The 18,440-nt window shown below is 37.9% G+C and overlaps 6 protein-coding genes, 2 non-coding genes and 1 pseudogene across 9 annotated transcripts; 7 read left to right on the forward strand and 2 right to left on the reverse strand.

The window, feature by feature from the left end:
* Positions 1 to 548: 548 nt before the first annotated feature.
* LOC125599908 (probable F-box protein At2g36090) lies at positions 549 to 1,677 on the forward strand. Its single transcript, XM_048772935.1, has one exon. The coding sequence runs from the start codon at positions 658 to 660 to the stop codon at positions 1,600 to 1,602; it is 945 nt and encodes a 314-aa protein (XP_048628892.1). The 5' UTR covers positions 549 to 657; the 3' UTR covers positions 1,603 to 1,677.
* Positions 1,632 to 3,444, reverse strand: LOC125599909 (casparian strip membrane protein 1-like). 2 transcript variants are annotated; one of them, XM_048772937.1, is made up of 3 exons: positions 2,379 to 3,444; positions 2,087 to 2,210; positions 1,632 to 1,999 (listed from the first exon to the last, which is right to left on the reverse strand). In XM_048772937.1, exons 1-3 carry the CDS (start codon positions 2,660 to 2,662, stop codon positions 1,784 to 1,786), a joined length of 624 nt encoding a protein of 207 aa, XP_048628894.1. In that variant the 5' UTR covers positions 2,663 to 3,444; the 3' UTR covers positions 1,632 to 1,783. The 2 variants fall into 2 exon arrangements, with proteins under 2 accessions (XP_048628894.1, XP_048628893.1); XM_048772936.1 differs by having other exon boundaries at positions 1,632 to 2,210.
* A 696-nt stretch (positions 3,445 to 4,140) lies between these two features.
* LOC125599907 (casparian strip membrane protein 1) lies at positions 4,141 to 5,344 on the reverse strand. Its single transcript, XM_048772934.1, has 3 exons — positions 4,943 to 5,344; positions 4,615 to 4,738; positions 4,141 to 4,523 (listed from the first exon to the last, which is right to left on the reverse strand). The coding sequence occupies exons 1-3, from the start codon at positions 5,224 to 5,226 to the stop codon at positions 4,308 to 4,310; spliced, it is 624 nt and encodes a 207-aa protein (XP_048628891.1). The 5' UTR covers positions 5,227 to 5,344; the 3' UTR covers positions 4,141 to 4,307.
* A 3,935-nt stretch (positions 5,345 to 9,279) lies between these two features.
* On the forward strand, positions 9,280 to 10,427 carry LOC106454707 (glycine-rich protein DOT1). Its single transcript, XM_013896823.3, has one exon. It carries the CDS (start codon positions 9,319 to 9,321, stop codon positions 10,192 to 10,194), a length of 876 nt encoding a protein of 291 aa, XP_013752277.2. The 5' UTR covers positions 9,280 to 9,318; the 3' UTR covers positions 10,195 to 10,427.
* A 1,948-nt stretch (positions 10,428 to 12,375) lies between these two features.
* On the forward strand, positions 12,376 to 13,943 carry LOC111215559 (peptidyl-prolyl cis-trans isomerase CYP18-2). Its single transcript, XM_022719211.2, has 5 exons — positions 12,376 to 12,595; positions 12,738 to 12,833; positions 12,927 to 12,988; positions 13,407 to 13,540; positions 13,638 to 13,943. The coding sequence occupies exons 1-5, from the start codon at positions 12,524 to 12,526 to the stop codon at positions 13,766 to 13,768; spliced, it is 495 nt and encodes a 164-aa protein (XP_022574932.1). The 5' UTR covers positions 12,376 to 12,523; the 3' UTR covers positions 13,769 to 13,943.
* Positions 13,944 to 14,163: 220 nt separating this feature from the next.
* On the forward strand, positions 14,164 to 14,237 carry TRNAN-GUU. Its single transcript has one exon. It is a non-coding gene; the product is annotated as a tRNA-Asn (tRNA).
* A 268-nt stretch (positions 14,238 to 14,505) lies between these two features.
* On the forward strand, positions 14,506 to 14,585 carry TRNAL-UAG. The gene has a single exon. It is a non-coding gene; the product is annotated as a tRNA-Leu (tRNA).
* A 115-nt stretch (positions 14,586 to 14,700) lies between these two features.
* On the forward strand, positions 14,701 to 15,910 carry LOC125599906 (40S ribosomal protein S14-2-like). Its single transcript, XM_048772933.1, has 5 exons — positions 14,701 to 14,840; positions 15,022 to 15,141; positions 15,238 to 15,283; positions 15,408 to 15,623; positions 15,709 to 15,910. The coding sequence occupies exons 1-5, from the start codon at positions 14,838 to 14,840 to the stop codon at positions 15,861 to 15,863; spliced, it is 540 nt and encodes a 179-aa protein (XP_048628890.1). The 5' UTR covers positions 14,701 to 14,837; the 3' UTR covers positions 15,864 to 15,910.
* Positions 15,911 to 17,445: 1,535 nt separating this feature from the next.
* LOC125599905 lies at positions 17,446 to 18,427 on the forward strand (annotated as a pseudogene).
* The last annotated feature ends 13 nt before the right edge of the window (positions 18,428 to 18,440 follow it).

Genomic DNA, 18,440 nt, shown 5'->3' on the forward strand with positions numbered 1-18,440 from the left:
ATGTTGATGGCATGTGAGAGAGGATCAAAGTTTCTAATATTCAAATACATTAAGAATTGGACTAATTGTCTCTTCCCCTGCATCATATCGTCCATATATCAAAATTATGTTTATAGACAACCATTATAATTTTTCCTATATAAATGACTTAATTTTGGAGGATATTTCATGTGTTGGATTATATAACGTCAAGACACAACTAAAATATAAACAATTTAGAACCTAAATTGTATTAAACCATGTCGCCAGACTAGCATCTTAAGACTGTTTCTAAATGGCAATTGACAAACAATAACAAATCTTAAACAACTTATAATCATCAAGCCTATATTTTGAATAGAATGTACACACTTTTCCAGAGGATAATCAAGTTGTGCCGAAACTGGATGCATATGTGGTAGTGGATGCTTGAGCTAATTATTCTTTGCCAGGACTTTTCTGATATAAAAGTTCACATTCGTCCCAAAAATTCATTTACAATCATGTAGTTTTAATTTCTATTAATAATTAATATTGGGGGCAGTTAAAGAAATGACGTTAGATAAAGGTCAAGTTGCCATTATATAAATCTCTTATATAAACCCCTTCAGTAATCAATCAAATATCATAAACTAATAATCACTCACAATTAGTAAATAATCACTCAACACCGTGAAAATGGCGGACTCTTCCTCCTCCACCGTAACGGATTTAATCTCCACTGTCCATCAAGACATCATAGAGGCTCACATCCTCACGCGCCTCGACGGTCCAACCCTAGCCTCCCTCTCCTGCGCCTCCACACTCCTTCACAAGCTCGCGTCCAATGAACTCCTCTGGTCCAAAATCTGCCGGTCCACGTGGCCTTCCACCGCCACCATCTCCGATGAGCCCCGTTCTTTTTTCTCCGACGTGTATTCGGTTCTTGACACTGGTGGTTCAGTTTCTGATCTCGACCGTCCCTTTCCAGAGCTGATCTCCGCCGTGGATCTGCACTACAGAGGGAAGTTGATTCTCAGTAGAGTCGTGAAGACGGAGACGACTACGGCGTGGTTCCTTAGCTCGCCCTTGAGGATTGATCTTGTTGATGCGAAGGACACTGTGGAGACGCCGATCAAGCGAGGACGGTGGACGGAGGACACGTGTCGTGATCTAGAGCAGGATTTGACTTTGAGCTGGATCGTGATCGATCCGGTCGGAAAGCGTGCGGCGAATCTGTCGAGTCACCGACCGGTGTCCGTGCAGAGGAACTGGCTAAGCGGTGAAGTGGAGGCGAAATTCGCGACGGTGGTGGGATCGGTGGAGTGTGTGATCACGGTGGTCACGTGCGGAGAGGAGGAGATGCACGTGAAGGAGGTGAGCCTTAAGGTGGAGGAGATGGAGGGAACGAGTTTGAACGGGAAGGACAGTTTGGTCATTTTGAGGAGTGTAATGGAGGGTAAGAGGGGCAATGGAAGAAGGAGAGAAGCGGAATCGAAGTGGAGACACGAAGAGTTTATGGAGAAGAAGAGAGAGTTGAAAGAGAAGAAGATGAGGGTAGAATGGGTATTTGATATTTTAACTGTCGTTGTTGGGGTTCTAGGGTTTGGAACACTTGTTGGGTTTTGTCTTTGGTCTCGTTAACTTCTATTTTTAGGTTTTAGTATTATCAATCAATATTTAAGAGCCTCTAGATGAATCAAAAGCTTTGCATTAAAACATAAACAACTTCAATTACTTTACCCACATCATGATACTCACAAACAAGCACAAGAAAAAACATCTATAGGTCCGTTACGATCTTTACAAGAAAGAAAATGAGAAATTAATGCTTTTTTAGGGCAATGGCTGAGATGACTATGAGAATGATGAAGAAGACAACTGCGATAGAAGAGGCTACAACTGCGCTGCTCACGGCTTGGCAGAAGTCTCCAAACTGCTGACAAATGGGGAGCCAATTGGTGTTTGGGTTGCCGTTATGTGCAAGGTAGACAATTGCAGCTGCCGCAGCCGCCGCTGATGTGGCAAGCGTCACGACCACCTTCACCATAACATAAGAAGAGGATGAGTTTCTATGAAATCTATAATTTTGTAATAAAATTTGGAATAGTTTTGTTAGTGAAGCTACCGTATCGGAGATGAGGAGGATCAACCGGGGTGCGGCTGCAAGTGGACGGATAATAGTTACAATGGAGAAAGGAAGTGAAAGGACGAGATAGCTGGCGACCATGGCTATGGCTATCACAAAAAACCTTCAAAAACGATTTACATGTATATATCTCATTAAGTCACTAACCGGACAAGCTTACAAAGTAAAGACGTATGTTTCACTCTAGTTAGAGATATACTATACGCATTCATTGTGTAAAAACATGATGTAACTTAGTAATCATACGTTAAGATAGTTAAAATGGACTTACTGAAATGTGGCAAAGTCATCGTAGCCGGCTTGGAACTGTAAGAACTGAGTAAAGAAGGGAAGAGTCTCCTCAGCGGTGTACATGACGGAAGAAGCCGTGATCGTTGTTACTATGGCCGCCAAACGTAGGAGGAAATCGAATATGGCCAAACCTCTCTTGTAACCGCCTCCCGCGGTGGCTGCCACAAAGCCCTTCTTCTTCTTCTCGTCCACGACGACATGGCTTGTACTTTTGGTCACGGTGCTGGGCTCGCCGACCTCAATGGTGGTAGACTCCTTCGCCATTTTCTCTTGCAATTGAGGTTTAAATATTAAAGACAAAGTGTGTCTATGTTTGTGTGTTGAAATGCTTCGTACTACTGGTGGGAAACAAATGGGAGATGGACAAATGTTTATATAGTGATTGTATAAAGTAGTGATTGACTAGGAACAATTAATAATAAGCTAACTAATGACGAGGTTTTTAGTTGTTTAAGATTGAGGTTAGTTGATTTGTTAGGGATCTGGGAAGAGGAGTAGTTGCTTCTTACCATTACCCACTTAATTGGGTTTGAGCTAACAATTAAAGTCAAAAACAAATGTTATAATATCATGTGTAAAGTCTAATGAAGTGGGCATACCCATTCGCAGACAAGAGAGCTTGATTATGTTCATTATATCCCATGCCGATAGTACAACCAAACTTTGTTAATTGAATGACTAAGTACTTGCAAGTTGGTTATTTTCACGTGAACCACAATTTTTCCGTATGGTTATTAACTTAGTCATGCATAATTAATTAATCATTCAGTTGCAATATCGCTTGATCTCTTGGGCTTAGAAGAGAAGGATGAACCAGCTGATATATCCGCCGGCACCAATTACCACTGATCAATTATTTACCCTTTTGATTTAAGCCAAGTACAGAGCTTCAGGGCGATGTTCTTCGTTATAACATCTGGATATATTATCTATTTATATTATATGCAAATACACCAAATGTTAGTTCGTTTAATTAATGTGACATGTTAAAAAAGAATAGGTTCTTGTCACTCGGTGGTGATTAACTCGAGGGCAAAAGTATTATACGGTGAAGCCACATGGTTTAAATTTCAATCACTGAGAAATTAATATTTCGGTATCATCAGAACAGGAGACCAACATATGGCAACACATGACTAGTCTGAACTATTTCTATGGGGTCGGGATACCTCAGTATGATTAATAAAAAGAAAGAATAGGTCTAAATTCAAATCAACGTGAGAGAATAATGCATATATACTTGTATGGTTAAAACGATTCTATGATTTTTGTAGAAATTATGCTTATGTGTCAAGTTGAGGACTTATGGGTATTTGTTAGAACTTTCTTTAACAAAATTGGAAATCTAGTATTACAATTTGCAACTGTTAGATTAATTTACAACGAATCTAGAATACTTTCGTTACTTATGTCTTATATAACTGGTTACAAGATTACAAAAAGGTAAGTATTATATATGGTTTTTTCGGTTCACGCATGTTTTTAGATTCTCATCTTGCATTTGCTCGTTGATATCGTTGGAGATTGATCGTTGGGAAATTAAAAGACTGCAATCCGTACAACATTCTAAGTTCACTCGAAACAATAGTGAGCTTAATCGATCAAGGGCAGTGGGTGGACCTGACTTGACCTCGATTATGAGCAGTTTGAGCACACTATGATGACTCTGAGATTAATCTCTTGTTGGGTTTTGCCTTTATTTCACATTTAATTTTTTAGGCTATACTATCAATTATCAAACGAGAACCAAGACAATTTTCCTTCAAACATATGAACTCTTGTTACACTTCCACACCATAATGATACCACATATACTTAACATCTCATGTTAACACAAAGCACACGCCACAAACATACACATGAATAACTTATAGATCCTTTTCGATCTTCACACGTGGCAAATATCAAATTAATGCCTTTTTAGGGCAATGGCTGAGATGACGATGAGAAGGACGAAGAAGACAACCGAGATAGAGGCGGCTACAACAGCAGTACTCGTGGCCTGGCAGAAGTCTCCAAACTGCTGACAAATGGGGAGCCAATTGGTGTTTGCGTTGCCGTTATGTGCAAGGTAGACAATTGCGGCAGCAGCGGCTGCTGCTGCTGTGGTAAGCGTCAGGACCACCTTGAAATATACATTAAAAAGAAAGAATAAGATGATGAATTTAAATAAAAATTGGAGAATAGAATTGTGTATATATGAAAGGGGGAATTACGGTGTCGGAGATGAGGAGGATGAGCCGGGGTACAACCGCAAGTGGACGGACAATAGATACGATGGAGAAGGGAAGTGAAAGGACGAGATAGCTGGCGACTATGGCGATGGATATCACAAAGAACCTTCAAAAACGATTTACATTTATAATTTTTTTTTTCATTGACCGGACAAGTTTAAAATAAATCATATGTTAAAAACATTTAAGTACATATGTTACAAAAAAAAAGATTTATGTTCATTTATGTTAAAAAATAAATCATATGTTCATATGTACAAAAAAAAAAGATTTAAGTAACCATATGTTAAAAACATGAAAAGCGACTTACTGGAATGTGGGAAAGTCATCGTAGCCGGCTTGGAATTGCAAGAACTGAGTAAAGAAGGGAAGAGTCTCTTCGGCGGTAAACATGACTGAGGAAGCACCGATGGTGATTCCTATGGCCGCCAAACGGAGGAGGAAATCGAATATGGCCAAACCTCTCTTGTAGCCACCTCCAGCGGCTGCTGCCACAAATCCCTTCTTCTTCTTCTGGTCCACTACGACATGGCTTGAACTTTTGGTTATGGTGCTAGGCTCGCCGACGTCAATGGTGGTGGACTCTTTCGCCATTCTCTCTTCCAATTGGGATTTAAAAAAAGAAGTTTGTTGTTTGTGTACTGAAATGCTTTGTACTTGTGATGGGAAACTAATGGGGGATAGTCAAGTGTTTATATAGTGCTCTGTATTGAGTAGGGATATGTATAAATAGTTAGTAGCTCTTTGATGATGAGCTTTCATCAAAGAAAAATAATAAATATTGAGTTAGTTGATTAGTTAGAAGCTCGGACGAGGAGTTGTTGTTTCTTACTTCCTCCACATAATTGGGTTTTGAGCGAATCATTCCAAACAAAAGAAAAGCTGCCTATATCATATGTAAACTAACGAAGTTGGTATCCGTACGCAGAAAAGAGCTTAATAACGTGTGATTGATTTATGTTCATTTTGTTACAAAAAAAAAAGATTTATGTTCATTTATTCCATGCCAATTGTACAACCGATCAAGCTTTGTTAATTAAGTGACTAAAATATCTACTTTCAGATTAGTTGTCTGATTTCAACGAAGCACAGATCTTCAATATGCTAATTTGCATGATATATATTGATCACTCCTGAATTATGTTAAAGATCAATATTGCCATTTTCTTAAAGATCAAGTATTGTGGGACTCTCACTTGGACCATAATTGGCATCAGCATCACTACCAATATATGCTTCTCCGTTAAGGCTAAAGCCTAAAGTACAGTCCAGTCCAGTCCAGTCCAGTCCCAAAATAGAATTTTTAACTGAATCAAAAAGATATGTTAGAATTGTATGATACCGTATTTCCGTTGGATTAGTCGGATCTGCGACGTAGATTAATGGAATTTTAAATTATATTGGTTTTAGAAGAAAACAAAAATTCTAGAAACCAAATCCACATGAACTATTGCTGATATTAATCTAGATTTAACTAAATATTTTGCAAAATTTAGAGAAAAGAAAATCATTGTCCCAAAAACGATGTTTCTTTTGTACCATTGGGTTTGGTCCTTTATTTTTGTTTGTTTGTAAACTTATAAGCTTTTGAATTTTATATGTGTGCGTTTCCATATCTTCCATGACAATCATAAGGCGAAACCCATTTGTCAAAAGTTTGGGATAATATTAAAAGAAGGCACTCGCGAAACAAAGTGAAATGGTTGGGTCCAGTTTCATATAAACAAAACTAAACACTTTTTTATTGCGGCCAACCCTTTCACATTCGAATGGACATTTGGTTTAATTCAGGTTAGGTTTGTTTGATTAATTCAGAGCTTTTACTTTGATTTGGTTCAGTTCAGTTCAGATATAGATTTGGTTCGGCATAGTTAATTTCGATTGCAATGCATGTTTCACATATTTTACATGTGCCAATTTAATATTAGTAAAAATGTGGAAGAAATATGATTGGTAAATTAATGTTTATTATTAAGTGGTACATTAAAATCTTCGGTTTTTAAAGTTCATAACCAATAAACCAAAGCTAGATTTACAATATTGATTGAAAATAGAGAGTACGGAGTCCACAGTAGGCAATAACTAAGCAAAACGCAAAACGCAAAACACTATTAGCTAGGAATTATTATTCTGTTGTTGCTAAGACTATTATTTAGGAATTTAAATGTTAATTTACTAAGGAGTACAATATATAATGATCAGGACTGTCTAATAGCATGAGCTACTGGAACGGTCGAACAAGATCCGAGTCTAAAAGTAAAAAAATACTAAGAAAATTTCTAAAATAAACACCTATATTTAGTTTAAATTTTAAAAAATTTAATATATTTTTAAATTTATAGTTTATGATTAGAAGAGAAACCTAATATATAGATATAACTATTAACGTTTAAAATGTTTCATTACATTGTTAAATATATAGTTAATATTTTTTGAAAAAGACTTTAATATAATTTGAGACGGTTCTCACAATGATATATGCGACTAATCTACTTTTTTAAGTTCAATCCGACTTGTACCGTATTATATTTATAAGCACCATTGAACAATAATTGAAATAATTTTGTTTGGCAACTAATTAACTATTCTAGTATCTTCTATCAAATACCGATATTTTGAGGATTAGATTTATTGACCTTAACTTTTTTTAAAAAAAAGAAAAATTATTGACCTCAACTACTGCATGTAGTGCAAAATATAGAAAAATTTAGGTAAGAAATCAAACAAATTAAAAATCAAAAGATTAATATCAACTAAACAGGAATAGTTTATTATATGATTGTGAATAAGGTTATTGTGATGAAACCTATAAATTTGTTTTTATTTTAAAAAACTTTCCTAACAGATAGAATTACATGTGATTGTAAAGTATTTTCACTAGCGTTGCTAATTTGCTGGATGCACACTTCATTGGCAATGCCAACCCACTAATGATGATTTCACATGGCCTTTTATTTCCAATAAAAAATTATTTTGTCAAGTTTCTGAATAATGAAAAAACGTATAGATATTCATTACAAATTCTTATATATGTATTTTATTTACTGAATTTTAGTTTCATTGTTAAAAAAGCTTACCAACTGTTATTATAGTGGATACTAGATAGTATATGCAGTTGATATAATTAATGTTGATGAAGCTAAAAGATAAACAACTCACGTGGTTTATTGTTCAATTTAAGAACTCTAAAGAGCTGAATGTTTTTTAGTTCGTTGAGAGAGCGTCGATTGGCCTGCGGAAGATAAGCACCAAGGAAAGGATTTCTCTGGGTTTTATTAACTGATCAGACATGCTCTTACAAAGTCAGCAGAGAAATTAAATCACAAGGTAACACTAGAATTTTGAATCTTTGGTAGCTAGGGAAGAACTTTGACTCTTTATTAGAAATGAAATCACAAGGTATCAATAATCTTAACTAATTAGTTTAATGAACGTTTATATTTATCGTGTTAAACTATACAAGAGCTCGTATTTTTTTTATTACTGTATGAAAGGACGAATAGAAACGGAAAGAGTGAACACATATATACATGCTACATAACGTTGTGTTGGCTACCTCTATGCTAATAACAATATTAGTTAGTACTGAAGGCCAGCAACAAATGATTCATCCTAAAATGGTGAAGAGAGCAGAAGAATATAGTATAACTATATAACTCAACCATATATAACCTAACTTTGGTTAAAATACTCGGCTCTGATAGATCTCGTGAGCAACTAAGGTGTGATCACGTTCAAACATATTAATTACGTTTATGCAACGTTTTATTGCCTTGCCAGACATTAGAAGAACCACTAATAAACACAAGTTGCTAGGAATTGATTTTAAATTTTCAAAGTTAGTGTAGACATAGGAGTGAGTCAGATATCCATAAAGAACAATATGATAATATGTAGAAATTAGGTCTGATTCATTATACTGGATTATATATAAATGTCATTATGCAATGTGGGAGACACCAAAAATACACACAAGTAGCACTACGTGCTTAGTGATAAGTGAATCTGAAATTATTAGTGTTCAATATGTGATAAAGCCCTTAGGTAACGAAGGAATGTGGATAAGAGTAATATCAGTCTATCGAACATAAACCGAAGGTGTTAATAGTTATCATTTTCAAACTTTCTTGTGACTTCGATTCATTGATGATCGACAAAGATGTTATTATATATGGCTTATTATACTGATGCCCCATTCCACTAAAATACTCTAATCTCTAGATGTAGAATTTGAGTGCTTTCTAATTTGAAAGAATTTGTAAATGAACGATCAACCAAATAAATAATGATGAAAATGTATATTGTCACAATTGATAAACAATACTATTTTCTGTATGAAACGTCTTAAAACAAACATTTCACTTTTATGTTTTCCAGTTTAGATTTACTCCGTCATTTATATCTTAAAATATTGGTGTTCTACCATATGATTAATTATATACTTCAAAGCCGGCATACATAGAAGATTTTTTTTATAATGACACTACAACATGCATCAAAGCAACAAAAATCATAGATACACTGGATGGAATTGATAGGTGAGGTTTGGGCCCCAACAACTGAGCATTAGGACATCTTATCCTATGTGCAACCAACGCGGTTGGGTCTGGTGAAATGCCTATAAATACGGACACATTCTCAAGCAAACTCATCACACAACAAAATCGTAAGAAGAAAGAGTGAAACATGGCTAATCACAAAAATCTTTTCTTCCTATGTTTCTTAATAGGTTTAGGGTTATGTTCTGCAAGACGAGCACTTCTTTCCTCCTATGAACCCGAGGATGAAGTCGCCGGATACGGCGAGAAAAGTAGTTTGCATGCTGGTTATGGTATTGGAGTTGATGCTGGTGTTGGTGTTGGTGGTGGCGGCGGAGAAGGAGGTGGTGCTGGTTACGGTGGAGCTGAAGGCATTGGTGGAGGAGGAGGCGGTGGACATGGTGGTGGTGCTGGTGGAGGTGGTGGTGGTGGTCCTGGAGGAGGATCTGGTTATGGAGGTGGAAGCGGTGAAGGTGGTGGAGCTGGATACGGAGGCGGAGGAGCTGGAGGACATGGTGGAGGTGGAGGAAGCGGAGGAGGTGGTGGTGGAGGAGCTGGCGGTGCGCATGGTGGTGGATACGGTGGTGGAGAAGGTGCTGGTGCTGGAGGAGGATATGGAGGTGGCGGTGCAGGTGGACATGGAGGTGGTGGAGGCGGTGGAAATGGAGGTGGTGGAGGAGGTGGAGGTGCACATGGTGGTGGGTACGGTGGTGGAGAAGGCGCTGGTGCTGGAGGAGGATATGGAGGTGGCGGTGCAGGTGGACATGGAGGTGGTGGAGGCGGGGGAAAAGGAGGCGGTGGAGGAGGAGGTTCTGGCGCCGGTGGAGCTCACGGTGGTGGTTATGGTGCCGGAGGTGGAGCTGGAGAGGGATACGGTGGTGGTGGTGGAGAAGGAGGACACGGTGGTGGAGGAGGCGGTGGTGGTGGAGCTGGAGGTGGCGGAGGAGGAGGTGGAGGTTATGCAGCTGCTGGATCTGGACACGGTGGCGGTGCTGGTAGGGGAGAAGGCGGTGGTGGCTATTAACACCGTGAAATTATCTATGTGGAGCGTAAGGGCCATTGAGTAAAGTGTCATATAACTCGTAAGAGACTATATTTACACCATATATGTGGTAATAAGTACGCAAGTCCTCTGTATAATAAGCCCTAAAAATGGCTATTGTTGAAGTTTCTAATTGTACCAATGCTGTATGCTGCTTCGTGTGTATCAAGTTTATATAAACGAAAATGAAGATATCATGAGTGTTCCTGTTTTCATTTTACTAATATATATCAAGATATCAAGGGGACGTGCATGGTGAGGGTTTACTATGAGTTGTATATTTGTCATGTTCCTGTTTCCATTATACCAATATATATGAAGATATTAATCAGATGTGCATGGTGAGGATTTACTATTGGGTTAATGTGTTTGTCCTGTGAGAAAGGTAAGGCCATTGACGGAAGAAATTGGTTTGTCAAGCATAAAATCTAATTTTTTTTACGGTAAACGGCTATTCTATTACTCAAACTTGAGGTGGTCTGGGGAGGCAGACCGGAATAAAACAACCAATAAAACATAAGGATCTATGAAAAGAACGTGCATTTCTAGCTAACGAATCCGCAATCTCATTCTGCGTCCTTGGAAAGTTGGTGATATTGAAGTCCGAAAAACACAACCGAAGAGTTTGGCTCCCCAGCCCACCTTAAGTTTGAGTAATAGAATATTCGTTTGCCGTAAAAAAAATTATACGGCAAGGACGATATATGCAAACTGAACATAATGGAATGTTTGGGTTTGAGAATCTTAAAGGAGATTTATATGGCAAGCTGTTTAATGCTTATGGGAATTTTCTCTCCCAGTTCACCTATGTGAATGAGATATGGCTATATTAGATCCGTGAAGGAATTATTATCTGGTCGAGAAGGGAAACAAAGTAAACAAATTCATGGATGCAGATAAAGATGAGATCATTGACAAAATCTTTTCATAAAATTGACATTCAAAGCGGAAATAATACATCATTCTGACATGACTTGTGGTCTAATTTGAGGAGACTCTGATATAGTGATATGATGGGAGAAAATTTTCATATAGATATGAGAATTCCAGAGAATGCCATGGTAGAGGAATGAATTCAAAGACTTAGAAGACAAGATATTTTATAGATGAGCTGAATAGTTTGGAAGATGTCATGAACAACCATAAACTACAACTTGAGCGTTATATATGGAGAAGTAAGTCATGAAGAAACAAGAAAGAAGGAATCGGATTCCTCAAGTGCATGTTCATCTACCATGGACAAAGAGTATTTGGTTCCCAAATGCAATGACAAAAAAACTATTTTCTCATGTGGATCGTTTGCACAACTGATTTTTTTTTTAATATATGTTATGGTTGATCCGGTTATCTCCGATAGAAACAAATTTATATATTGGTACAGTGTAGATATATCCCCGAATGGCCACCACACTGAACATGGGAACAAAAGAGTTGAAGATAATGTAGCATTTTGGATTAGCACCAAATCAAACAAATAGATCAATTCTCATTTTCTCTCAAATTCTAAACAGAAGCACTTTAACAGAAACATGTTCTTTTAGTATAATTCAACATTCTGTTAAAATAATAATAATGAATTAGATGGCTTATCACCCAGTAAGAATCACCCTATAATCCTATGGGACTCCTTTGGACTCCAATATGATGTTACCCTACCAACTACCCTGTTTTTACTTTCTTTTTTGCCAGGGCGTTGTGTTGTATAGATTAGTATCTTTTGTAAGAAACAATCTCTATCTTTATGATATATTAACATTCTTAGCAAAAAAAAAAAAAAAAAAAAGAATCACCCTATAAAAGTATAATTTAAATTTGATTTTTTTTTCATTTTAGTGTTCCCAGTTATCTACTTTTGGGTAACTAAAGTAAGTTTTTGGATGGTTCTATTTCTATATAAATATTTTCGACGTTATTTACTAAAAGGTGTGAGTTATTTCAAACAAAACTTGTCATTTTTTTTTTTAATATGCTAGAGATATCACAAGAAAATACCATCATTTGTATGAAAATAGTAGTATAAGATATTTTCATTTTCAAAACAAACCGAAACACAAATAAAAAACTAGCTAAATTTTAATTGCATACATTTGATCCGTTTTCTCTCATGGCATCATTTATGATGTGGCCTTGTGAGATATACACACAATGGACTTGCACTAGGCCCAAGTGTTTTAAAAATCTCGGGTCGACCCATGACAGAGAAAGAATCAGATCCGACCCGATAACGACTTTAGAGTAAACGTCTCATCATGAGTCTCTCTCACTAGGTTCCTGACGAGTCGCTGCTCTCTCTCTCCGTCTCCGAAAAAAAATGACGGCGAGACCTGAAGGAAGCCCCCCGGAGGTTACACTGGAGACCTCCATGGGTCCGTTCACCGTCGAGGTTTCTCTCTCTCTCTCTCTCTCTCTCTCTCTTACTTGCATTTCTATTAGGTTTCTAACTGATAACGCTCGATCCTGAGATCTAGATTTAGGGTTTTAGAAAGGGGTTTACAGTGATTTGATGTTTGTAAGTTTGATCTCAGATGTATTACAAACACTCCCCGAGAACTTGCCGTAACTTCGTGGAGCTATCACGGAGAGGTTACTATGACAACGTTCTCTTTCACAGGATCATCAAGGTCCGTTCTTTATTTTCCTAATCTGAGTGTTTTGTTGTACTGAGATCACTTTGATGATGAAAGTTTGTTCCTTTGGTATTTTATTTGTTTCAGGATTTCATTGTGCAAGGTGGAGATCCTACTGGAACTGGAAGAGGTGGCCAATCCATTTATGGGTACATTCTCTCATTGTCTTTCTTTGATCAATGCTGGTTGATTCCATGGATATGTTAGTAAACGAATTTGGATCAGAACATGGCTAAGCTTTGATGAAGGTTTATAGTGAAGTTAGCTCTATTAAGGTTATATTCAGTGTGAACAGATTTAAATAAGTTTTTTTTTCGTCTTATACTCACTCAAGACTTGCATAGATTTTGAATTTGGGCAAAAACGTTATTCATAACTTACTGAACATGTTATATATAGTCGACTAAGGTTCTAGATATCTCAACAATCCTCAGTTTACTCTATTGATTTGATTCTCCGCTTTACTTGTTTTGCGTCCGCTGATGTGTGTTTAGAGGCTTAGAAACATAGAGCTACTACTTTATTGGTTTAGAGATAATGGGTCTTTTGCCATTGTTCTTGTACTAGTTCCAAGTTTGAGGACGAGATAAAGCCTGAGTTGAAGCACACAGGAGCTGGGATTTTGTCAATGGCAAACGCTGGTCCCAACACCAACGGGAGTCAGTTCTTCATCACTTTAGCACCAGCACCCTCCTTGGATGGTAACACACATCCATCTCTCGAAAACACTGGTCTAATTTGCTATGATGTCACTTAATTGTGTTCGTCTGTTGACATCTCTCTGTGATCATCTTCCAGGAAAGCACACGATATTTGGCAGAGTCTGTCGTGGTATGGAGGTGATCAAGAGGCTCGGTAGTGTCCAAACCGATAACACCGACAGGCCAATCCATGAAGTGAAGATTCTGAGGACCAAAGTGGTTGATTAGAAGCAGCATAAGTAAACGATGACGACATGAAGAATTAACTCTGTACTGATCCTTGCTACTACTATGGAAAATGTTTTCTTCCTGACCAATAAAAAGTTACAAGGTTGATTTAATTCAGTTCACCATCTCTGTTTTTGTAATATGGATCGTTTCTATCAAAAATCATCTTATCCTAGTTTCTCTATACCGTATGGGATTGATTTCATCATACATTTGCACAAATAAATGAATATTGACTATACAACGTGCCCTTCAAATTGAAAGGCCATTTGTAGCAAATGTTTTGCCATAGGTGGAAGAAGATGGTGTTTCTCTGGGCACTGTGAGATAATTATTATATTGAGATTCGAAAATCTCCTTTTTAATACACAATGTTGAATTATAGAGCATTCAAAGCTGGAATAGCTCAGTTAGTTAGAGCGTGTGGCTGTTAACCACAAGGTCGGAGGTTCGACCCCTCCTTCTAGCGAAAGTTTACATATGATTGTTTTTATTTTGTAATCTTTTCGTTTGGCAACAGTGGGCGAATGTAACTCTTCCTCTCAAGGTAATTTGTGTTTCTGTTTTCGATTGATATGTATTTCAACAATTTTGGGCTAAAGAATTAGATCAGATGAATTGTTGATTATGAAAAGTTTAAAACAAATTATCAAAACGGATACCCTGTCAAATTCAAAACACATCAGTGTTTCGTACACTAAGCGCTAAATCCAATTTAAGTACCTGCATGAACAAAAGACAGTTTGGCCGAGTGGTCTAAGGCGCCAGATTTAGGCTCTGGTCCGCAAGGGCGTGGGTTCAAATCCCACAGCTGTCAGATATCTTTTTTGTTTCTTCAAATTAATGATACGACGTCGTTAATCAAGGCATCAACAAATGAATGTTAAAGTACATTCAGCCCAATACTAATGAAACACAGCCCAAAACGAATATCAAAACCCTAAACGAAAGGGCTCACTCAGAAACCCTAATTATAAAAATCAATTTCATTTTTATCCCTGCACTCTCTTCCTCTAAGCCAAGGCGGAAACTACAGAAGGAAGAAGTGACCTTGCTGTGATCTTTAACAATGGTAAGCTTCGTCTTTACAAAGCTTTCACATTTCTCAGTTTATCTCAGATTTTGATTATACATGTTAGGTCTTCGTTATCTGGGCGTTGAATTGTTTAAGCATTAGATTTGCGTTGATCTTAATTATGTTTAATTGATCGGATAAGAGTAATGAAAGTTGAAGTGTTATTTGTTATGTATAGTCGAGGAGAAAGACAAGAGAGCCGAAGGAAGAGACAGTGACACTTGGACCAGCTGTTCGTGATGGAGAGCAAGTCTTCGGTGTTGTTCACATCTTCGCTTCCTTCAACGACACTTTCATTGTATTGTTTCTTTTTTATTTGTCACCAATTTCTATTATATCTCTAGAAGTATATGTGAAGCTTACTTACATTGTTGTGTCTGATACGTTTTTGCAGCACGTTACTGATTTGTCTGGACGTGAAACCCTTGTCCGTATCACTGGTCAGCATCTATTCATTGAGAACACATATGTTATCGTCCGTGTGTTGTTTAGTATGTGTTAGATGTATTGTTACTTAGTCTCACAACTAGGAAATTAAATGGCGAGTGTTTTTTAATTTATTAGGTGGAATGAAGGTGAAAGCTGACAGGGATGAGTCATCGCCTTACGCAGCTATGCTTGCTGCGCAAGACGTTGCTCAGCGATGCAAGGAGCTTGGAATCACCGCTATGCACGTGAAGCTCCGTGCTACGGGTGGAAACAAGACCAAGACACCTGGTCCCGGTGCTCAGTCCGCTCTTAGAGCTCTTGCCCGTTCCGGCATGAAAATTGGCCGCATTGGTAAGCCTCATTGCCATAAGCTAATCTCAACTAAGACTTGGTTTAGTGAGCATTTCTAACATTGTACTTGTTGTTGTTGTTTCAGAGGATGTTACTCCGATCCCAACAGACAGTACCCGCCGAAAGGGTGGTAGAAGAGGAAGAGGCTCTGAGTTTTCTATGGCTATTTATTTAATCTCATGCGTTTCATTTCATAACAATGTTTTTTTTTTTGAGTTTTGTGAACGAGTTTCGGATTGATCGCTTTTTGTTAAATTGAACAACATATATCTACTATCATTAGTCTATGGCCTTGGTGAATGACTTCATTGCTGTTTATCATTATTGTCAAAAGTCACTTATTCAAAGTCTTCATCATTTTTGTTTAGAGATCTGTGGTACTGTGGTTATTTAAATGTGATAAAGTAAATCGTTGCCCTTCTATTATATTTTTCCTTCGGACAGGCGAGAAAACTAAATATAGATCCTTTTTTGATAAAAGTATACAACTTTTCAACATTAACTACTAAAAATACTTTAACAACCAAAACTCAAAAATAACTTATTATGTTGGTTACAATTTATTAAACTAAAACAACCAAACTCAAAAATAAACTCTCAAAGAGGTCTAAAAGACAGGTAAAACAGCAGCAAGATGGAGACAGGTCAGGAGACGGGAAGCGATCTCGGATTAGATGGTCCAGGGCATGGCAAAGACCTTCAGCAGAGGTGGAGACGGAGGTGAAAATACGAGAGTTGCGTTCCCTCCAGATAAGGTAGATGGCGGATTGCAGTATAAGCTTAATCACTGCAAAAGCTTTAGGGCCAAGGCGATTAAGAGAGATTAAAGCAGCAGGAGAGTGAATGTCTGAGGGTACATCAGGGATGATTCCTTGCACAAAGTGCTTCCATAAGGTGCAAGAGAATTCACACTAAAAAAAGAGGTGATGGTGAGTCTCGACACCGGTAGGGCACAGCATACATGCAGCTGGTTCATTTAAGCCCCAGCGACGAAGACGGTCACGAATGGGTAGTCTTCTCAACAAGACTAGCCACGTTATGAACGTATTACAGGGAATATGCTCTCTGAACCATATAACCTTGGACTAAAAGACTGTAGGAGAGTGATGTCTAATATGCTTCCAAGTGGTCTTAGAAGAGAAGGATGGCCCGAAGCTTCCATCAGCTTTACGCCAAAGGAACTGATCACTACCGTTATCTGGAGATGGAGGAGGAATAGTCGTGAGAACTATTTGGAGAGTCACCGCTTCGGGTGATCTAGCAGAAGGAAGCACCCAATACCATCGCAAACCACTTCAGAAACTGTAGCGTCTTTCCTAATTATCAACATACGCGGACCTTGTTCTCCTAACACAGAAATCAAATGACCTAGCAGAGTCCAAGTGTCGTACCAAAAGGAGGAGGAGATGCTGTTCCTTCGCAAGAAATCATTTAGCATAGGCTTGAGCTGAAGCATACTCCTCACAGTAGGAGAGAATCTTGGAGAAAATTAACAGTTTTCGCTAAGACGTTCAATTCATACTACAAAGTGGAAAGATTCATTGGCGTAGTTACTTTCAATATCAAGTGGATTGAAGTTGATGTTTACAGTTTACTTATAGACGTTCATTATAGAGAATTCTTACTTATATGCTCCATTCAACATCTCGATATGCAGAGCTAGGCATTAGATCAAATGTTGTTGTGAGTTAAACGAGTCGCTTAATCATGGTTTGATATTTCACATTTTACATGTGTAAGGGAATTGTCGAAATGTACATAAGTTTGTGGGCTTAAAAAGCCCATTGTAAGAGCCCACTTCAAAAACCTAGAAATGAAGGAGAGGACTTTAAATACTCTTCTTCTCTCCTTCTTGTAAGCTTTTCTGATACTTGCGGCGGAGAAGAAGAAGAAGATGCAGATATTCGTGAAGACGCTGACGGGCAAGACCATCACCCTCGAGGTGGAGAGCAGTGACACCATCGACAATGTCAAGGCCAAGATCCAGGACAAAGAAGGTAACACCCAGCTCTGTCTTGTTAAAAGCTGTGAACTTGTGATCTAATCTGTTTTTCTGCTCTGTTTCAGGGATCCCTCCGGATCAGCAGAGGTTGATCTTCGCCGGAAAAACAGCTTGAAGACGGTCGTACCTTGGCCGACTACAACATCCAGAAAGGTTTAAAAACCGTCCTTTTAATCTCTCTCTCTCTCTCTTTCTCGAAAACGAAATGAAATTTAATTCATACTCTGTTTTTGGGTTTGAAACAGAGTCGACTCTGCATCTTGTCCTGAGGTTAGGGGAGGTATCATCGAGCCGTCTCTGATGGCTTGGCTCGTAAGTACAATCAAGACAAAATGATCTGCCGCAAGTAAGCTTCCCTCACTCCAGTCTCTTTTCTTCTTTGTTTCCGAACTGATTGGTAAATCTAGTTTAGGTTTTAGAGTAATGGTTTAGAGTTTCTATAGCATCTCTCTGGTCTATGTGTTAGTTGTTCATTTTGTCTTATCATGAATTGTAATTTGAGAAGCATTAACACAAATTATAATTAATACTGTTATTATTTAATCATATACAATAATGTTCTTGTGGATGAAGTGGTGTTTTTTTTTTATGTGATACGAGTGTCTTTATGTCTCATGTAGAGTAATGTAATTGATTTTAGGTGTTACGCTGTCTTCATCCAAGGGCTGTCAACTGCAGGAAGAAGAAGTGCGGCCACAGCAACCAGGTTTTGCTTCTCTCTCTTTTCCTTTTGTTACCTTTATAGAGTTTTTTATTGTGTGATAGTTAATTAATTTCTGATTTCTGATCTTTTTGCAGTTGAGGCCCACGAGAAG

This window comes from Brassica napus, unplaced genomic scaffold, assembly GCF_020379485.1.
Source record: "Brassica napus cultivar Da-Ae unplaced genomic scaffold, Da-Ae ScsIHWf_2058;HRSCAF=2709, whole genome shotgun sequence".
Classification (NCBI taxonomy): domain Eukaryota; kingdom Viridiplantae; phylum Streptophyta; class Magnoliopsida; order Brassicales; family Brassicaceae; genus Brassica; species Brassica napus.

Excerpts from the sequence above, each read along its gene's own strand:
- LOC125599908 (XM_048772935.1), top strand. The coding sequence starts at position 658 with ATGGCGGACTCTTCCTCCTCCACCGTAACGGATTTAATCTCCACTGTC.
- LOC125599909 (XM_048772936.1), bottom strand. The coding sequence starts at position 2,662 with ATGGCGAAGGAGTCTACCACCATTGAGGTCGGCGAGCCCAGCACCGTG. Across the intron at positions 2,211-2,378 it reads GATGACTTTGCCACATTTCA|GTTTTTTGTGATAGCCATAG; the intron begins GTAAGTCCATTT and ends TCGTTTTTGAAG.
- LOC125599907 (XM_048772934.1), bottom strand. The coding sequence starts at position 5,226 with ATGGCGAAAGAGTCCACCACCATTGACGTCGGCGAGCCTAGCACCATA. Across the intron at positions 4,739-4,942 it reads GATGACTTTCCCACATTCCA|GTTCTTTGTGATATCCATCG; the intron begins GTAAGTCGCTTT and ends TCGTTTTTGAAG. Across the intron at positions 4,524-4,614 it reads TCCTCCTCATCTCCGACACC|GTGGTCCTGACGCTTACCAC; the intron begins GTAATTCCCCCT and ends GTATATTTCAAG.
- LOC106454707 (XM_013896823.3), top strand. The coding sequence starts at position 9,319 with ATGGCTAATCACAAAAATCTTTTCTTCCTATGTTTCTTAATAGGTTTA.
- LOC111215559 (XM_022719211.2), top strand. The coding sequence starts at position 12,524 with ATGACGGCGAGACCTGAAGGAAGCCCCCCGGAGGTTACACTGGAGACC. Across the intron at positions 12,834-12,926 it reads TCTTTCACAGGATCATCAAG|GATTTCATTGTGCAAGGTGG; the intron begins GTCCGTTCTTTA and ends TATTTGTTTCAG. Across the intron at positions 13,541-13,637 it reads ACCAGCACCCTCCTTGGATG|GAAAGCACACGATATTTGGC; the intron begins GTAACACACATC and ends ATCATCTTCCAG.
- LOC125599906 (XM_048772933.1), top strand. Across the intron at positions 15,284-15,407 it reads AACCCTTGTCCGTATCACTG|GTGGAATGAAGGTGAAAGCT; the intron begins GTCAGCATCTAT and ends TTAATTTATTAG. Across the intron at positions 15,624-15,708 it reads CATGAAAATTGGCCGCATTG|AGGATGTTACTCCGATCCCA; the intron begins GTAAGCCTCATT and ends TTGTTGTTTCAG.